At 43.0% G+C, this 18718-nt stretch overlaps 1 protein-coding gene across 1 annotated transcript in view; it reads right to left on the bottom strand.

Moving 5' to 3' along the window:
* The window catches only part of ADGRB1 (adhesion G protein-coupled receptor B1), a gene marked incomplete in the record, with an annotated part of 698266 nt that overhangs the window by 244888 nt on the left and 434660 nt on the right, over nucleotides 1-18718 (bottom strand). Inside the window, 2 exon segments of the mRNA XM_073629372.1 lie at nucleotides 9557-9600; nucleotides 11825-11927. Coding sequence (XP_073485473.1) covers nucleotides 9557-9600; nucleotides 11825-11927 — 147 coding nt within the window.

Raw genomic sequence — 18718 nt, 5'->3', positions numbered from 1 at the left:
TCAGTAGGGCAGTGGACGGTGTCAGTAGGGCAGTGGACGGTGTCAGTAGGGCAGTGGACGGTGTCAGTAGGGCAGTGGACGGTGTCAGTAGAGCAGTGGACGGTGTCAGTAGAGCAGTGGACGGTGTCAGTAGAGCAGTAGATGCTGTCAGTAGGGCAGTGGACGGTGTCAGTAGGGCAGTGGACGGTGTCAGTAGAGCAGTGGATGGTCTCAGTAGAGCAGTGGACGGTGTCAGCAGAGCAGTGGACGGTGTCAGTAGAGCAGTGGACGGTGTCAGTAGGGCAGTGGATGGTGTCAGTAGAGCAGAGGACGGTGTCAGTAGAGCAGTGGACGGTGTCAGTAGAGCAGAGGACGGTGTCAGTAGAGCAGTGGACGGTGTCAGTAGAGCAGTGGACGGTGTCAGTAGAGCAGAGGACGGTGTCAGTAGGGCAGTGGACGGTGTCAGTAGAGCAGTGGATGATGTCAGTAGGGCAGTGGACGGTGTCAGTAGGGCAGTGGACGGTGTCAGTAGAGCAGTGGATGATGTCAGTAGGGCAGTGGACGGTGTCAGTAGGGCAGTGGACGGTGTCAGTAGAGCAGTGGACGGTGTCAGTAGGGCAGTGGACGGTGTTAGTAGGGCAGTGGACGGTGTCAGTAGAGCAGTGGATGATGTCAGTAGGGCAGTGGACGGTGTCAGTAGGGCAGTGGACGGTGTCAGTAGAGCAGTGGATGATGTCAGTAGGGCAGTGGACGGTGTCAGTAGGGCAGTGGACGGTGTCAGTAGGGCAGTGGATGGTGTCAGTAGACCAGTGGATGGTGTCAGTAGAGCAGTGGACGGTGTCAGTAGGGCAGTGGACGGTGTCAGTAGGGCAGTGGATGGTGTCAGTAGAGCAGTGGATGGTGTCAGTAGACCAGTGGATGGTGTCAGTAGGGCAGTGGACGGTGTCAGTAGGGCAGTGGATGGTGTCAGTAGACCAGTGGATGGTGTCAGTAGAGCAGTGGACGGTGTCAGTAGGGCAGTGGACGGTGTCAGTAGGGCAGTGGATGGTGTCAGTAGAGCAGTGGATGGTGTCAGTAGACCAGTGGATGGTGTCAGTAGAGCAGTGGACGGTGTCAGTAGGGCAGTGGACGGTGTCAGTAGACCAGTGGATGGTGTCAGTAGAGCAGTGGACGGTTTCAGTAGAGCAGTGGACGGTGTCAGTAGAGCAGTGGACGGTGTCAGTAGAGCAGTGGATGGTGTCAGTAGGGCAGTGGACGGTGTCAGTAGGGCAGTGGACGGTGTCAGTAGAGCAGTGGACGGTGTCAGTAGGGCAGTGGACGGTGTTAGTAGGGCAGTGGATGGTGTCAGTAGAGCAGTGGACGGTGTCAGTAGAGCAGTGGACGGTGTCAGTAGAGCAGTGGACGGTGGCAGTAGAGCAGTGGATGGTGTCAGTAGGGCAGTGGACGGTGTCAGTAGGGCAGTGGACGGTGTCAGTAGAGCAGTGGATGGTATCAGTAGGGCAGTGGACGGTGTCAGTAGAGCAGTGGACGGTGTCAGTAGAGCAGTGGACGGTGGCAGTAGAGCAGTGGATGGTGTCAGTAGGGCAGTGGACGGTGTCAGTAGGGCAGTGGACGGTGTCAGTAGGGCAGTGGACGGTGTTAGTAGGGCAGTGGATGGTGTCAGTAGAGCAGTGGATGGTATCAGTAGGGCAGTGGACGGTGTCAGTAGAGCAGTGGACGGTGTCAGTAGGGCAGTGGACGGTGTTAGTAGGGCAGTGGACGGTGTCAGTAGGGCAGTGGACGGTGTTAGTAGGGCAGTGGATGGTGTCAGTAGGGCAGTGGATGGTGTCAGTAGAGCAGTGGATGGTGTCAGTAGAGAAGTGGACGGTGTCAGTAGAGCAGTGGACGGTGTCAGTAGAGCAGTGGACGGTGTCAGTAGGGCAGTGGACGGTGTTAGTAGGGCAGTGGATGGTGTCAGTAGAGCAGTGGATAGTGTCAGTAGGGCAGTGGATGGTGTCAGTAGAGCAGTGGACGGTGTCTGTAGAGCAGTGGACGGTGTCAGTAGGGCAGTGGACGGTGTTAGTAGGGCAGTGGATGGTGTCAGTAGAGCAGTGGATGGTGTCAGTAGAGAAGAGGACGGTGTCAGTAGAGCAGTGGATGGTGTCAGTAGAGCAGTGGACATTTTTTTCGGAGCACATTAGGGGCTTTTGTGAAATATCAGGGGTCTAAACTGGGAATTTCTACCACATGGGGTGATTAGGGGTTTGTCCAGGCACACCTGGCACACCCTGTGCCCACGCCTGGTTATGCACTGTGATATCGGCACATATTGTAGCGGGACGCTGCGTTGGCAATACAGAGTCATGGTCCATTTTTGCTTCAGTTCATTGTGGTGTTTCGGCAGCCCATTCAAAATAAGTGTGCTGCCTTAACGCATTATTATTATTATCACGCTTGCCCCAATGCGCAGCAACACAACGATCGCGTGCGACTCCGTCCTTAAAGCTTGATAATACAGAGAAGCAGCCCAACAAGATCTGGGGGCCCCCGGATCTGGGGGGGCCCGCAGGCAGTCGCACCCTGTGATGTAGCAGAATCCGAAGCGACTAGAAGCGGCAGAGACTGAGGAGCTGCACTGCGGGGGATCCATACGGCACGTCCGCACTATAGTGGATGAAGACGATCGATGTTCCGTTAACCTTTTACTAATGATCATTTCACAGGGCCAGGTGCTTTCACTGTACGCATGACTTAAGCGGCTCGGCGCAGTAATAAATCACCTAATTGCGTAACTGGATTGTGGAGACTGTTGCAGTCCGCTGTGTCCTCCGCAAATGGGGGGGGGGTTTAGGAGTATATTATGCCGATCTATCCCGGGAACGGGGGAGGGGGGGGGGTGTCAGCGCCGACTATTAACTTCTTCTGTGAGTTTTAGAAAAATAAACATAAACAGTTTTTTTAGAAAGAAAGGGGGTTCTACAAAGTATTGACTCCGGGGGGGCGCCATACAAATGCCACCCCCACACTTTTCACATATTTATTTGTATCATTTATCATTTTCCTTCCACTTCACAATTATGTGACACTTTGTGTTGTTTATCACATAAAATCCCAATAAAATACATTTTTACGTTTTTGGTTGTAAAATGACAAAATGTGGGAAATTTCAAGGGGTGTGAATACTTTTTCAGGGCACTGTATAATAAATACAACGATACAACAGAATGAGCTTATAAAAATGCAGGCGCGTGCGATGCGTTTCGCTCCAAAATTCGGACAACATTTTAGTTATTCCGAGACTCGGATGTATCTGAACTTCAGAATCACAATACTAACAAATTTCTACTAATCTGAAATAAATTAAAAGGAAACAAGTTACCCAAATTCAAATCTGAAAATGAATTTGAATTCAAAATAGAAACATAATGCAATAAATACAATAAGATATAAAAGTGAAATAAGATGATAATTCTTACTTGGGCTGCTTTATAGAATAGAATAGAAAATAATAGAATAGAATGAAATAAAATAGAAGAAAACAGAATAGAAAATAAAGGAATAGAATAGAACAGCATAGATTAGAATAGAAAATATAGAATATAACAAAACAGAACAGAATAGAATAGACAAAAATAGAATAAAAAATAAATAGAACATAATAGGAAAGAAAAGAATAGAACAGGATATAATATACAATCAAATAGAATAGAATACAACAGCATAGAATAGAATAAAAAATAATAGAATAGAAAAAAATTGAATAGAAAATAATCAAATAGAATAGAATAGAAAATAAATAGAATAGAATAGAATAAAACAAAAAAAGAACAGAATAGAACAGAACATAATAGAAAATAATCAAATAGAATAAGATAAAACTGAATATAATACAACAGAATAGATTAGAAAATAGAATAGAAAATAAAGGAATAGAATAGAACAGCATAGATTAGAATAGAAAATAATAGAATATAATAAAACAGGACAGGATAGAATAGACAAAAATAGAATAGAAAATAAAGAAATAGAACAGAATAGAATAGGATAGAACAGAACAGAATAGAACAGGATATAATAATCAAATAGAATAGAATAGAACAGCATAGAAAAGAATACAAATTAATAGAATAGAAAAAAATAGAATAGAAAATAATCAAATAGAATAGAATAGAAAATAAAGAAATAAAATAGAATAAAACAAAAAAGAACAGAATAGAACAGAATATAATAGAAAATAATCAACTAAAATAGAATAAAACTGAATATAATAGAAAAGAATAAAATGCAAAAATAGGATAAGTATAAAATAAAATAGAATAGAATGGAAAATGAAGAACTAGAATAAAACAGAAAAGGGTATAAAAAAGAGAACAGAACACAATATAATAGAAATAATCAAATGTAATATGATAAAACAGAATTGAATAGAATAAAACATAATAGAAAAAAATAGAATAGAATAAAATAGCATAGAAAATAAAGAAATCAAATAGAATAGGATAGAATAGAATACACAAGTCTATTGGGGCTCCCGGTCAGTGAGGGGAGCTCAGGAGAAATATGGGTCAGCAAAAAATTATTTTCAAATGGTGATCCAGCCAGTAAGTCTGTTATTTTTCAACTTTCTTTAACCACTTGCCGACCGGGCCATAGCCGAAAGAAGGCTACAGCGCGGTCGGCTAGTTCTGGGTGGACGTCCATGGACGTCCTCCCAGAATACTGCTCTCGTGCGCCCCCTGGGGCACGCACTAGAGAACTTCCGTGACCGCCGGGTCCAGAGGACCCGGCGCATCACGGATCACGGTAAACGGCCGCTGATCATTTTTTTACCAAATTTTCAGTCTTTTTTCTTTTATAGCGCAAAAAATAAAAAACCCAACGGTGATTAAATACCACCAAAAGAAGGCTCTATTTGTGTGAAAAAAGGACAAAAATTTCATATGGGTAAAGTTTTGTATGACTGAGTAATTGTCATTCAAAGTGTGAGAGCACCGAAAGCTGAAAATTGGTCTGGTTAGGAAGGGGGTTTAAGTGCCCAGTGGTCAAGTGGTTAACAAACCAAGCTGTCCTGCAGATGTAGCAGTTAGAGGGCTGGGACAAGCTATTTACCACTGGCAGGGGTGCTTCCAATGATCAGCTTTTATTTATTCATGTAAAACCTTTATCTCAAAAGGAAAAAAAAAACAGTTTGCTGTAAATGATTATAAAGTGTAAGGTGGAGTTTGGCTTCAATATGTTAGTGTAGCTAAATCTGCTAGTCCATCCAACACTCCCCCCCAGGGTGACAACACCGCTCCTCCATACAGTGCAGTGAGTGAGCGCCGTCACCCGAGGACAGGAAGTACGTTAGTGACGGGATCACCAGGTGGAAATAACAGATAAAAAGAAGACTAATGCAGCCACCATCTCTTAGAACCAATAAGCTGAAATACATTTATTTTTCATTTTTTGAGTTTAATTTTGCTTTAATATGATTCATGCCAGAATTCATATTTCTCTCATAAGATTCATTATATACGTTGACAACAAAAAAAAAACAAAAAAAGGCAGCACAGAAAAAGGTCAAAGTATAGTAGTATAAGAGAAAACTCCGCCATGGCCGGTCCCAAACCCGGGCTGCGAAAGGAGGAGGGTTGGGTGCTAGGACAGCGACACTCGTAATCCCCCGGATGGTTGTAAACATTTTGAAGGTTAAAAAATAAAAATTGTATAAAACAAATATACATATCGTGTGGAATGGGACTTTATATAGGTACCCAAAAAAAACGTAGAAAGTAAAACATTATATAAAAATATTTATTTATTTAATTAGGATGAAAAAGTTTTAGACAAAGAATAAAAGATTGCAATCAAAATGACACCAAGGGTATATATAATATGTCATAGGATCCACCTATCTTCAACATCAATCTGTCAACGGGGTTTAGAACTAACGCGTTTCGACTCACAAAGAGTCTTCATCAGAGGGTAAACAATGAAATCTGGAACGTAAATATATGAACTTTAATAACATTCACATAAAAAGAAATAAAAGAAAATGTAAATGTTATTGGAATTCATATATATTTATACTCCAGATTTTATTGTTTACTCCCTGGTGAAGACTCTGTGTGAGTTGAAAACGGGATAAACAATGACATCTGCAATATAAATTTATATGAATTCTAATAACATTCACCAAAAACAAAAGGGGGAAAAAAAAGAAAATGTGAATGATATTTATATATTCCAGATTTAACTGTTTACCCCCTGATTCAACTTTTCAACTCACAAAGAGTCTTCATCAGGGAATAAACAATGAAACCTGGAAAATAAACGTATATGAATTCCAATAACATTCACCTAAATAAAATAAATAAAATGTGCAAGTTGTTGGAATATATATATATATATTGCAGGTTTCATTGTTTATCCCTGATGAAGACCCTTTGTGTAAAAAAAAAAATCTGAATCATATTGGAATTTATATATATATATATATATATATATATATATATATATATATATATATATATATATATATATATATATACACACACATTTCAGATTTCATGGTTTAACCCCTGATTCAACTTTTTCAACTCACACAGAGTCTTCATTAGGGGGGGAAACAATGAAATCTGGAATATAAATATATATGAATTCCAATAATGTTCAAATTTTATTTTATTTTATTTATGTGAATGTTTTTAGAATTACCGTAATTTATTTATATTCCAGATTTCATTGTTTACCCCCTGAAATCTGGAATATAAATATATATGAATTCCAATAATGTTCAAATTTTATTTTATTTTATTTATGTGAATGTTTTTAGAATTACCGTAATTTATTTATATTCCAGATTTCATTGTTTACCCCCTGATGAAGACCCTTTGTGAGTCGAAACACGTTGAATTCTAACCCCAATTTTCAAACATTTTTTTACAACAATCCGGGGGTATACAAGTGGTTAATGTCCCAGCACCCAACCCTTCTCCTTTCGCAGCCCGGGCTCAGGACCGGCCATGGCGGAGTTTTCTTTTATATTACCTTTTCTGTGCTGCCTTTTGTTTTTGAGTACATATATAAAGTCCCGTTCCATACTCTGTGTATATTTCTTTATCTAGGAATGAGGTACCTGTATATTATTATGGGCTGGTTACGGCAATCAGATTAGTATAAAAGAAATACAAAAAGAGGGTTTCATTTCTAGGAGCCGGTCTAATGAATATTCTTCATTCATCCCCCGGGGCCACAAGTTGGACACCCACGGCTTTAAGAATCTTTGAACTCTGATCACAATGGATGAGATCCTGGAAGTTGAGGAAGTTTTAAGAGTTGCATTTAATAAACAGTTGATGTGGAACGATGAGGACATTTACTTTGTTATTAAAGCCCGATTAAACTTTCAGAATCAGGCCGCACTCACACACGGGCACTTCGAATCGCGGGCAGATTTGCTGCGATTTTGCCCGCGATTTCATAATGCCCAGGTGTGAATGACGAATTGCACAACGCACATTTCAGATGCCATTCACTTGAATGCCACCTAAAAAATGCGGTGCAGGTTCTGCCGCCTCAAATTGCGCAGCAATCGCTGCAAACCGCATCGAGTGAAGCACGTCGAACAAAAGTAGCTCCTCAACTTTTTTCTTTTGGGCGACCAGCTTCACACGATTCATTGCATGACAATCGTGGCAGAAGCACACCGCGTTTTTAGGTCTGAAATGTGCGTTGTGCGACTTGTCATTCACACCTGGATTCAAAACGCTCAGGTGTGAAGGCAGCCTTATAGGGCGTACACACGGTCGGACTTTGTTCGGACATTCCGACAACAAAATCCTAGGATTTTTTCCGACGGATGTTGGCTCAAACTTGTCTTGCACACACACGGTCACACAAATGTTGTCGGAAAATCCGATCGTTCTGAACGCGGTGACGTAAAACACGTACGTCGGGACTATAAACGGGGCAGTAGCCAATAGCTTTCATCTCTTTATTTATTCTGAGCATGCGTGGCACTTTGTCCGTCGGATTTGTGTACACACCATCGGAATTTCCGACAACGGATTTTGTTGTCGGAAAATTTTATCTCCTGCTCTCCAACTTTGTATGTCGGAAAATCCGATGGAAAATGTCCGATGGAGCCCACACACGGTCGGAATTTCCGACAACACGCTCCGATCGGACATTTTTCATCGGAAAATCCGACCGTGTGTACGGGGCATTACAGTTCATTTCCTTTAGAAAACGCAGCCACAGCCTGAGTAGAAGAGCCGTCCCCTGCCAGCACGCTGCAGACAAGGGGCCCTCGCGCTCTGCGTGGAAGCAGCGGTCTCTCTGCAGAGGTCCAACACACCCCACACTGATCCAAAGCCAAGCTCCGCAATCATTAAAGCTCTTGCTCCCTGCTGATTGGAGGACTCTGGCTTTGACTCAGCAGGAGGGTAGGCTGGACCCGCGTTCACTTCAATTCACTCCAAACCTCTGATTGTAGCAGGAGTATGAAACAAAAAAAAAAGAAAAAGTAATCTCCTCCATTCACGATTGGATGGCTAAACTCAACAAAACATCAAACCACTATAGAAAGATGCTGACTTTCCACTGCAGATCACTCAGCAACAACACTGGGCGACCAATTCAAATCATTGTAAAACTTGATAGAGAGCGATCGTTCTTTGGTGAAGGAGATGGAGAGATGGAGGAATGGAATCTTCAATGGAACCTTCATATACAATTGCTGTATTTACAAACAGAACTTCTATATTTCCTCGTACAATAAGTCAGGGGCACACTGTTGCTCGTGCACCCCCTGCCATGCTGTTGCTTGTGCACCCCCCACTCTGCATACCAGCTGATGTAAAACAATAATACTGACTTATAAAGCTTCTACAATAAATGTATCCTTTTATAATACACAAAGGAGCCTCTGATGTTCTATCCAGAAAAGTCGAAAACCAATATAATAATATAATATAATCCTTTGATACAATTTATATACAATGTATCCCTATAGAAGGGAAGAGCGCAGGAGACAATATAATAATATAGAACAATAATAATATAATCCTAGGATACAATGTATATAAAACGTATCTCTATAGAAGAGAAGAAGAGCAAATGATACAAAAAATATAATATAAGATAATATAATAAATATAAAATAATATAATATAATCTTATGATACAATGTATATAAAATGTATCCCTATAGCAGAGAAGAGCGAATGGTACAATAATATAATATAATAAATATAAAATAATATAATATAATATAATCCTAGGATACAATGTATATAAAACGTATCTCTATATAATATAATATAATAAATATAAAATAATATAATACCATGATACAATGTTTATAAAATGTATCTCTATAGAAATGAAGAGCGATTCTACAATATTTCGGCCGGCTCCACAACACCAACAACCGCAGAGCGCAATAAGCCACAGCAGCCAATCAGAAGTCACGCTCCGCAGTCCGGCCAGCGTGGAGGAGCGCAGAGACCATTCTGATTGGCTGCGGCAGGTGACTGCGCACTTCCTGACGCAGCGCCTCATAAGGAGAAGCCGCGGATCACAAAGCTCGGGGGGGGGGGGGGGGGTGACTTACGTGTCAGTTTCGTCCCAGGAGATGCAGGTGTGGTTGGTGGTCGCCTACAGAAAGGGTAGAAAAATTCAGCGTTATTGTCGCGTGGAAAGTTGGGCGACGGTCTCCCCGGCCGGCCGTCTAGGCACAGAGCTGCGTTTGGGGGAGGGGGGGGGACGGGAGAGTTTTTTTTTTTTTTGCATTCTGCACAAACACTAAATTACAGTTCCATCAGCTTTCCACTTAACGCGGATTGTGCACCCGGGGCAAGGTGATAATCCGCGTGCGCTGGGTACAGCTAATGACAGATATTGATTCCACCGCGCCAATGACAGACCAGCAATACCACGACCTTGGAGGCTGCGGAGCTAAAGAGCCAAACCACCGACTCTTTATATACATTCCGATGTAGGCGGAGGACCTGCCGCCATGAAACATGTCATACAAGGAGGTCGCTCTAATCTGTCATGCTGGCCATACACACGCAGATTTCACAATCTCATCCACTTTCATCTACATTTCAATTGGTAATACAATTAAATTAATTTTAGGAATGAAGACGACCTTTAAACTTTTTTTTTGGAGAAAGATTGGAACCCCTGTAAGGTTTTACTGCTATCTGCCGTTCCATTACAGAGATTTCCCCTCACTTCCTGTTCTGGGGACAAAAGATTGCCTAGACAGGAAGTCAGGGGAAATCTGCATCAGTAACACAGACACATATATAACACATAAGAAAAAATATATATATAATAATTAATAATAATAATTATATATATATATATATATATACACATATATATATATATATAGTTATATATATAGTTATATAATTATAATTTCAATTTTAAATAAATTTTGTAAATAAATTTAAATTATAATAAATAATAATATATTTATATTGTCTCCATGCTTTCATTATGCATTTGATCATATCATATCATATATATATATATATATATATATATATATATATATATATATATATATATATATATATATATATATATATTACTATTTTGTATTCATATTTGCTAGCAGTATTATTATCATTACTATTAAAATATAATTACAAATATATACAGTTATATACAGTGGGGGGGGGGGGGGATAATGATCGTCTCCCCTGCAGATGGTGTAAATTTGCCCACTTACATAGAAATGAAGGGTCTATAATTTTTATCATAGGTGTATTTTATATGATAGAGACAGAATATCAACCAAAAATCCAGAAAAATCACACAATACAAATGTTATAAATGGAGTTGCAGTTCAGTGAGTAAAATAAGTATTTGATCCCCCAAGCAAAACATGACTTAGTAGTTGGTGGAGAAACCCTTGTTGGTGATCACAGAGGTGAGACGTTTCATGTAGTTGATGACCAGGTTTGCCCATATCTCAGGAGGGGTTTTGGTCCTCTCTTCTTTACAGATCTTCTCTAAATCTTTAGGGTTTCTTGACTGTCTCTTGGCAACTCAAAGTTTCAGTTCTCTCCATAAATTTTCTATAGGATTAAGGTCTGGAGACTGGCTGGGCCACTCTATGACCTTAATGTGCTTCTTCTTGAGCCACTCCTTTGTTGCCTTGGCGGTATGTTTTGGGTCATTGTCATGCTGGAAGACCCATCCATGACCCATCTTCGGTGTTCTGGCTGAGGGAAGAAGGTTCTCACCCAAGATTTTACAATACATGGCCCCGTCCATTGACCGATCAATGCGGCAAAGTCGGCCTGAACCTTTATCAGAGAAACAGCCCCAAAGCACCATGTTTCCACCTCCATGTGTGACTGTAGGGATGGTGTTCTTAGGGTCATAGTCAGCATTTTTCTTCCTCCAAACACGGCGACTGGAGTTAATGCCAAAGAGCTGAATTTTGGACTCACCGACTGGAGCCCAAGGACAGCTTTCTAATGATAAAAGGTGGAGCTTTATTTGAATAATTAAACTTCTCCTTTATATTTTGAGATTTGGTGAAATCCCCCATGCAGAGATAGTTCCGGGGTGACGGGTTCACTGACACCCCCAATATCTGCAGCTCACATTCTGTGAAAGCAAAAAAAAACAACCCTCTTCTGACAGAGGTGGACAGTGATCTCTTTTTTCTCATTGGCTGCTCATTATATGTATGAAGAAAGACATTTATTCCTCATTACACGTCCTCCAGGAAATCAGACTTCATTCTGTGTGTTCAGCTCGTTAGCTGTGATTGGAATCATAAAACACCGGAACGTTCCATGACACAGTTCCCAAGATGGATATTTATCAGATACAGCAAAACAAACCATCTACTCACATTGTACAGGTGGGAGAACTCGATGTCCAGGGGGACGGAGGTACCACGAGGGGAGGGCTTCACCGTCACCGAGACCACCCGGGAGTTCAGGACCGTCACATTCCTAAGAAGGGGAAATATTACAAATTATATCAATATATAAAACTGAAGAGAAAAAGAAGACAAAGATTTATAGTCTAAACCAACCATTCCCAACCAACCGGGGTTCCTCCAGAGGTCGCTAGTGGTTCCTAGAGCTGACTGACCTCCAATGTAAGGAGTTTTCTTCCCACTGACCACCAATGTAAGGAACATTCTTCTCACTGATCACCAATGTAAGGAACATTCTTCACACTGATCACCAATGTAAGGAACATTCTTCCCACCGATCACCAATGTAAGGAACATTCTTCTCACTGATCACCAATGTAAGGAACATTCTTCCCACTGATCACCAATGTAAGGGACATTCTTCTCACTGACCACCAATGTAAGAAACATTCTTCCCACTGATCACCAATGTAAGGAACATTCTTCTCACTGATCACCAATGTAAGGAACATTCTTCTCACTGATCACCAATGTAAGGAACATTCTTCTCACTGATCACCAATGTAAGGAACATTCTTCTCACTGATCACCAATGTAAGGAACATTCTTCTCACTGATCACCAATGTAAGGAACATTCTTCCCACTGATCACCAATGTAAGGAACATTCTTCTCACTGATCACCAATGTAAGGAACATTCTTCTCACTGATCACCAATGTAAGGAACATTCTTCTCACTGATCACCAATGTAAGGAACATTCTTCTCACTGATCACCAATGTAAGGAACATTCTTCCCACTGATCACCAATGTAAGGAACATTCTTCTCACTGATCACCAATGTAAGGAACATTCTTCTCACTGATCACCAATGTAAGGGACATTCTTCCCACTGATCACCAATGTAAGGAACATTCTTCTCACTGATCACCAATGTAAGGGATATTCTTCCCACTGATCACCAACGTAAGGAACATTCTTCTCACTGATCACCAATGTAAGGAGCATTCTTCTCACTGATCACCAATGTAAGGAACATTCTTCTCACTGATCACCAATGTAAGGAACATTCTTCTCACTGATCACCAATGTAAGGAACATTCTTCTCACTGATCACCAATGTAAAGAACATTCTTCTCACTGATCACCAATGTAAGGAACATTGTTCTCACTGATCACCAATGTAAAGAACATTCTTCTCACTGATCAACAATGTAGGGAACATTCTTCTCACTGATCACCAATGGAAGGAACATTCTTCTCACTGATCACCAATGGAAGGAACATTCTTCTCACTGATCACCAATGTAAGGAGCATTCTTCTCACTGATCACCAATGTAAGGAACATTCTTCTCACTGATCACTAATGTAAGGAACATTCTTCTCACTGATCACCAATGTAAGGAACATTCTTCCCATTGATCACCAATGTAAGGAACATTCTTCCCACTGATCACCAATGTAAGGAACATTCTTCTCACTGATCACTAGGGATAGGCAAACGGTTCGGCCTGAGCATAAGTTCGGGCCGAACTTTGGTTGTTCAGGTGTTCTGCAGAACACCGAACAATATGCAGTGTTCGGGGCAAATTCGAAAGCCACCGGAACACTGTTAAAGTCTATGGGACATTAACATGAAAAATCTAAAGTCCTAATTTTAAAGGCTTATATGCAAGTTATTGTCATAAAAAGTACCTGGGGGGTGTCTATAGTATGCCTGTAAAGTGGCGCATTTTTCCCGTGTTTAGAACAGTCCCTGCACAAAATTACATTTCTAAAGGAAAAAAAGTCATTTAAAAGTACTCGCGGCTATAATGAACTGCCGGTCCCGGCAATACAGGAAAAAGTCATTAAAAAAAATGGCATGGGATTCCCCTAGTCCATTACCAGGCCCTTTGGGTCTGGTATGAATATTAGGGGAACCCCGAACCAAAATTTAAAAAAAAATTGCGTGAGGGTCCCCCCAAATTCCATATCAGGCCCTTCAGGTCTGGTATGGATATTAAGGGGAACCCCGCGCCAAAATAAAAAAAAATGCCGTGTGGGTCCCCCCAAAAATCCATACCAGACCCTTATTAGAGCACGCAACCTGGCAGGATGCAGGAAAAGAGGGGGGGATGAGATGAGAGAGCGCCCCCCCTCCTGAACCATACCAGGCCACATGCCCTCAACATGTGTAGGGTGCTTTAGGGTAGCCCCCCAAAGCACCTTGTCCCTATGTTGATGGGGACAAGGGCCTCATCCCCACAATCCTTGCACGGTGGTTGTGGGGGTCTGCGGGCGGGGGGCATATCAGAATTTGGAAGCCCCCTTTAACAAGGGGACCACCAGATCCCGGCCTCCCCCCCTGTGTAAAATGGTAACAGGGTACAAATGTACCCCTACCATTTCACAAAAAAAGTGTCAAAATGGTACCAATGACAAGACACAACTTGGGACAAGTCCTTTATTAAAAAATAAACAAAAAAAGTCCCACAAAGTCCATTCATCTTCTTCTCTCGCTCCACCGACGGACCGGAAAAAAAAAAATGCATGCCGCCACCGATCCGCCTCCATGGGAGGCAACCGCCGTAATGACCGTCCTCTCAGGTGACAGTTCTTTTATAACCACACGGGCCACACGGTGATGTACCCGGATGACCCCGCACCCCTCAGACACACGGAGACTTCCCCATGGCTTTCCTGAGGCGTCAGAGGGGGACGGGGCCACCCAGTTACAGAAACAGGTGTCCCGCCCCCTCTGACGCCACAGGGAAGCCATTGGGAAGTCCCCGGGAGTCAGAGGGGGGTGGGGTCATCCGGGTACGTCACTGTGTGGCCCCGCCCTCAGTTATAAAAGAACTGTGACCTGAGAGGATGGTCATTACGGCGGGTGCCTTCCATGGAGGGTACATCACCGGGTACATCACCATGTGGCACGTGTGGTTATAAAAGAACTGTCACCTGAGAGGACGGTCATTACGGCGGGTGCCTCCCATGGAGGCGGATCGCTGGCGACGTGCGGGTTTTTTTTTTTCGGTCCGTCGGCAAGCGAGAGAAGAAGATGAATGGACTTTGTGGGATATTTTCATTTTTTTATTTTTTAATAAAGGACTTGTCCCAAGTTGTGCCTTGTCATTTGTACCATTTTGACACTTCTTTTGTGAAATGGTAGGGGTACACTTGTACCCCATTACCATTTCACATAGGGAGGTCCCCTTGTTAAAGGGAGCTTCCAGATTTCGATAAGCCCCCCGCCCGAAGACTCCCACAACCACAGGGCAAGGGTTGTGGGGATGAGGCCCTTGTCCCCATCAACATGGGGACAAGGTGCTTTGGGGGGCTACCCCAAAGCACCCTCCCCATGTTGAGGGCATGTGGCCTGGTACGGTTCAGGAGTGGGGGGCACTCTCTCATCCCCCCACTTTTCCTGTGGCCTGCCAGGTTGCATACTCAAATAAGGGTCTGGTATGGATTTTTGAGGGGACCCCCATGCCATTTTTTTTTTAAATTTTGGCACAGGGTTCCCCTTCAAATCCATACCAGACCTGAAGTGCCTGGTATGGAATTTGGAGGGACCCCCATGCAATTTTTTTTAAAAATTTTGGTTCAGGGGTTCCACTTAATATTCATACCAGACCCAAAGGGCCTGGTAATGGACTGGGGGAATCCCATGCCGTTCTTTTCAATTACTTTTATCTGTATTGCCGGGACCGACAAATTATTATAGCCGCGTTTTTCCTTTAGAAATGTCATTTTGCTCTCGGACTGTTCTAAGACGGGAAACATGCGCCACTTTACAGGCATACTATAGACACCCCCCAGGTACGAAATTTAAAGGAATATTTCACTTTTATTGTTTCACTTTAAGCATGAAAAAATCACTGCTCCCGAAAAAACTGACGTTTTTAAAACTTTTTTTGCATTGATACATGTCCCCTGGGGCAGGACCCAGGTCCCCAAACACTTTTTATGACAATAACTTGCATATAAGCCTTTAAAATTAGCACTTTTGATTATTCATGTTCGTGTCCCATAGACTTTATGGGAGCACACCGGTGTTCATGTGTTTTGCCCGATTTTTTGCCTGTTTGGTATGTTCTGACGGGGGTGTTTGGCCGATCCCTAACGGTCACCAGTGCAGTACAGCATCATCATATGACTGATGTGGCAGTGATCATGGACACTGAGTGGTGACAGCATGTAAAAAGTATATAAAACATAATAATATATAAATACAAAAAATTTTATTCAATTTTTTTTACATTTTTTTTTTCATTTCTTTTTTTTTACATTTTTTAATCATCAGAGTAGTTTTGGGGGTATTCTGGGGTGGGGGTGATCATGAAATTAAAAAAAAAATCAACACCATGATTGCTTGTTACAATGATGATCACGGTAACAGAAATCATTTTAACGGTTATGAATGGCTTTCATTCGTGACTCATTGTTTACTATTGTGATGCTGTGATTGGCCCACAGCCATCACATGGTACAGGGTGCTGGCCCAGGTATTATGTGATCCCTGGTGACCATTCACAAATCACACACAGTAGTAAAAAATGATGTCATGAATGGATTCCAATCATGATTATTGTTTGCTAGGTGACATGTGATCGATCGCATGGGTCATAGCGGCCGACCCCGAGCCCCGCAATCCGCTGTGTCAACCCAGGGGGAGGGGTGCAGTCACATGAGTGGTTCCTTGGGGAGCCACCTGCCAGCAGCAAATGTTCTGTTGGTGGTCGGCAAGTGGTTAATGAAAGCTGCAGACTCAAAAATATTAAAATCGGCTTATGATTTACGTTATTGTCTTAAAGATTTGAATTAATAGTGATTGTACAATCTGTACATCATTCAGAGAGAACATGAAATCTCCAGATCTGTGCAGTAATCCAGTGTGAGACTTCCTGTAATAAAGACTGCCCACTGCTGCTCTCTCTTCTTGTGCAGGGTGAATGGTCTTGTTTCCGCTCCTTCCTGTAGTTTTCTGTTGTGGGTGGAGCCTGCTGGGCCCCTCCACAGCTCTACTCCCTCTCTCCTTGTGCAGAGGGACTACTCTTGCCTCCACCCCCTCCTGTAGTTTTCTGTAGTGGTGGAGCTTACTGGGCCCCTCCCACAGCTCTACTCCCACTCCTTGTGCAGGGGGACTACTCTTGCCTCCACCCACTCCTGTAGTTTTCTGTACAGGGGCGGACTGACAACTCATGGGGCTCCGGGCAATAGGAGATTATGGGACCCAGGCAATAGGAGAAGATTATGGGGCCCCCGGGCAATAGGAGATTATGGGGCCCCCAGGCAATAGATTATGGGGCCACACAGTATACACACACACACATACAGTATACACACACAGACACACAATATACACACACAGTATACACACACAGAATACACATACACACACTGAAAAGGTACTGGAGAGGCGGGGTAGCTATAATCTTGGGATTTTTTTAAAAAACACAGATTTTTACATACTGTCCCTGGTTTTATTGAGGCTGACAACACTGATGGGGCCCCTTAGTGCATGGGGCCCTCGGGCAGTGCCTGAGTGCCCGAATGGTCAGTCCGCCCCTGTTTCTGTAGTGGGTGGAGCCTACTGGGCCCCTCTCACAGCTCTGTTCTCTCTCCTTGTGCAGGGTGACCGGTCTTGTCTCCGCCCCCTCCTGTAGTTTCCTGTAGTGGGTGGAGCCTGCTTGGCCCCTCCCATGGCTCTCCTCTCTCCTTGTGCAGGGTGACTGGTCTTGTCTCCGCCCGCTCCTGTAGTTTGCTGTAGTGGGTGGAGCCTGCTTGGCCCCTCCCACGGCTCTGCTTTCTCTCCTTGTGCAGGGTGACCGGTCTGGTCTCCGCCCTCTCTTGTGGTTTTCTGGAGTAGGTGGAGCCTGCAGGGCCCCTCCCACGGTTCTGCTCTCTCTCCTTGTGCAGGGTGACCGGTCTGGTCTCCGCCCTCTCTTGTGGTTTTCTGGAGTAGGTGAGCCTGCAGGGCCCCTCCCACGGTTCTGCTCTCTCTCCTTGTGCAGGGTGACTGGTCTTGTCTCCGCCCCCTCCTGTAGTTTGCTGTAGTGGGTGGAGCCTGCAGGGCCCCTCCCACGGTTCTGCTCTCTCTCCTTGTGCAGGGTGACTGGTCTTGTCTCCGCCCCCTTCTATAGTTTGCTGTGGGCCCCACCCACTGCTCTGCGCTCTGTACAGGCTATGTACAGCACAGTGATGATGTCACTATTTCTTTTTACAAGGTAATATCTGGGTTTGCAAAGGCATTTGGTGCACACAAAGGGGCAGTTATATATTTTTTGAAGAATATATTTCAGTGAAAGTTTTTGTGGCCGGAGTTCACCTTTAACAGTTTAATCTCCTGTATTAGCTGATTTGTCTATTTTACTTCTTCACCTGAAATTCCCTTTGAATTGTAATTAGCGGCTCTTCAGATGACTCCTAATTCCTGCCTCACCCTCCATACAGTACATCAGAAGTCAGTAAAAGACGGTAATAATACTTCAGATGTGAGATCCCAATCATCTGATAATCAGATGCAGGAGATGAAGACTTCTCCTCCATTACGGCTTCCATTACCGGAGAGAACGGGCGCTGCAATTGTGCAGAGCTTACAATGGGGGGAGGGGAAAATAGAGGGAATTTTTGGGGGTCATCTGGAAGAATTTGTCTACGAGAGCAAAAACATGCCAAGATTATAAGAGAAAAAAAGAGAGAAAAAAAATAGATGAGAGGAAAGGATTTTGTTCCTTTGGTGCAAAATGTATCAAAACAATGTAACAAAAAAGAATAAAAGTGTATCGAATTCAAGAAAAAAAATGTAACATCTTACAGTTTCCCCAGTCCTTGGGCCCCATTCACACTTGGAAATGTTGTCGAATTGCTGCGACTCC

The sequence above is a fragment of the Aquarana catesbeiana genome, linkage group LG05, assembly GCF_042186555.1.
Source record: "Aquarana catesbeiana isolate 2022-GZ linkage group LG05, ASM4218655v1, whole genome shotgun sequence".
NCBI classification, from domain to species: Eukaryota; Metazoa; Chordata; class Amphibia; order Anura; family Ranidae; genus Aquarana; species Aquarana catesbeiana.
Note: the sequence above shows the minus strand (reverse complement) of the source record. Positions and strands in the feature narration are given on the sequence as shown.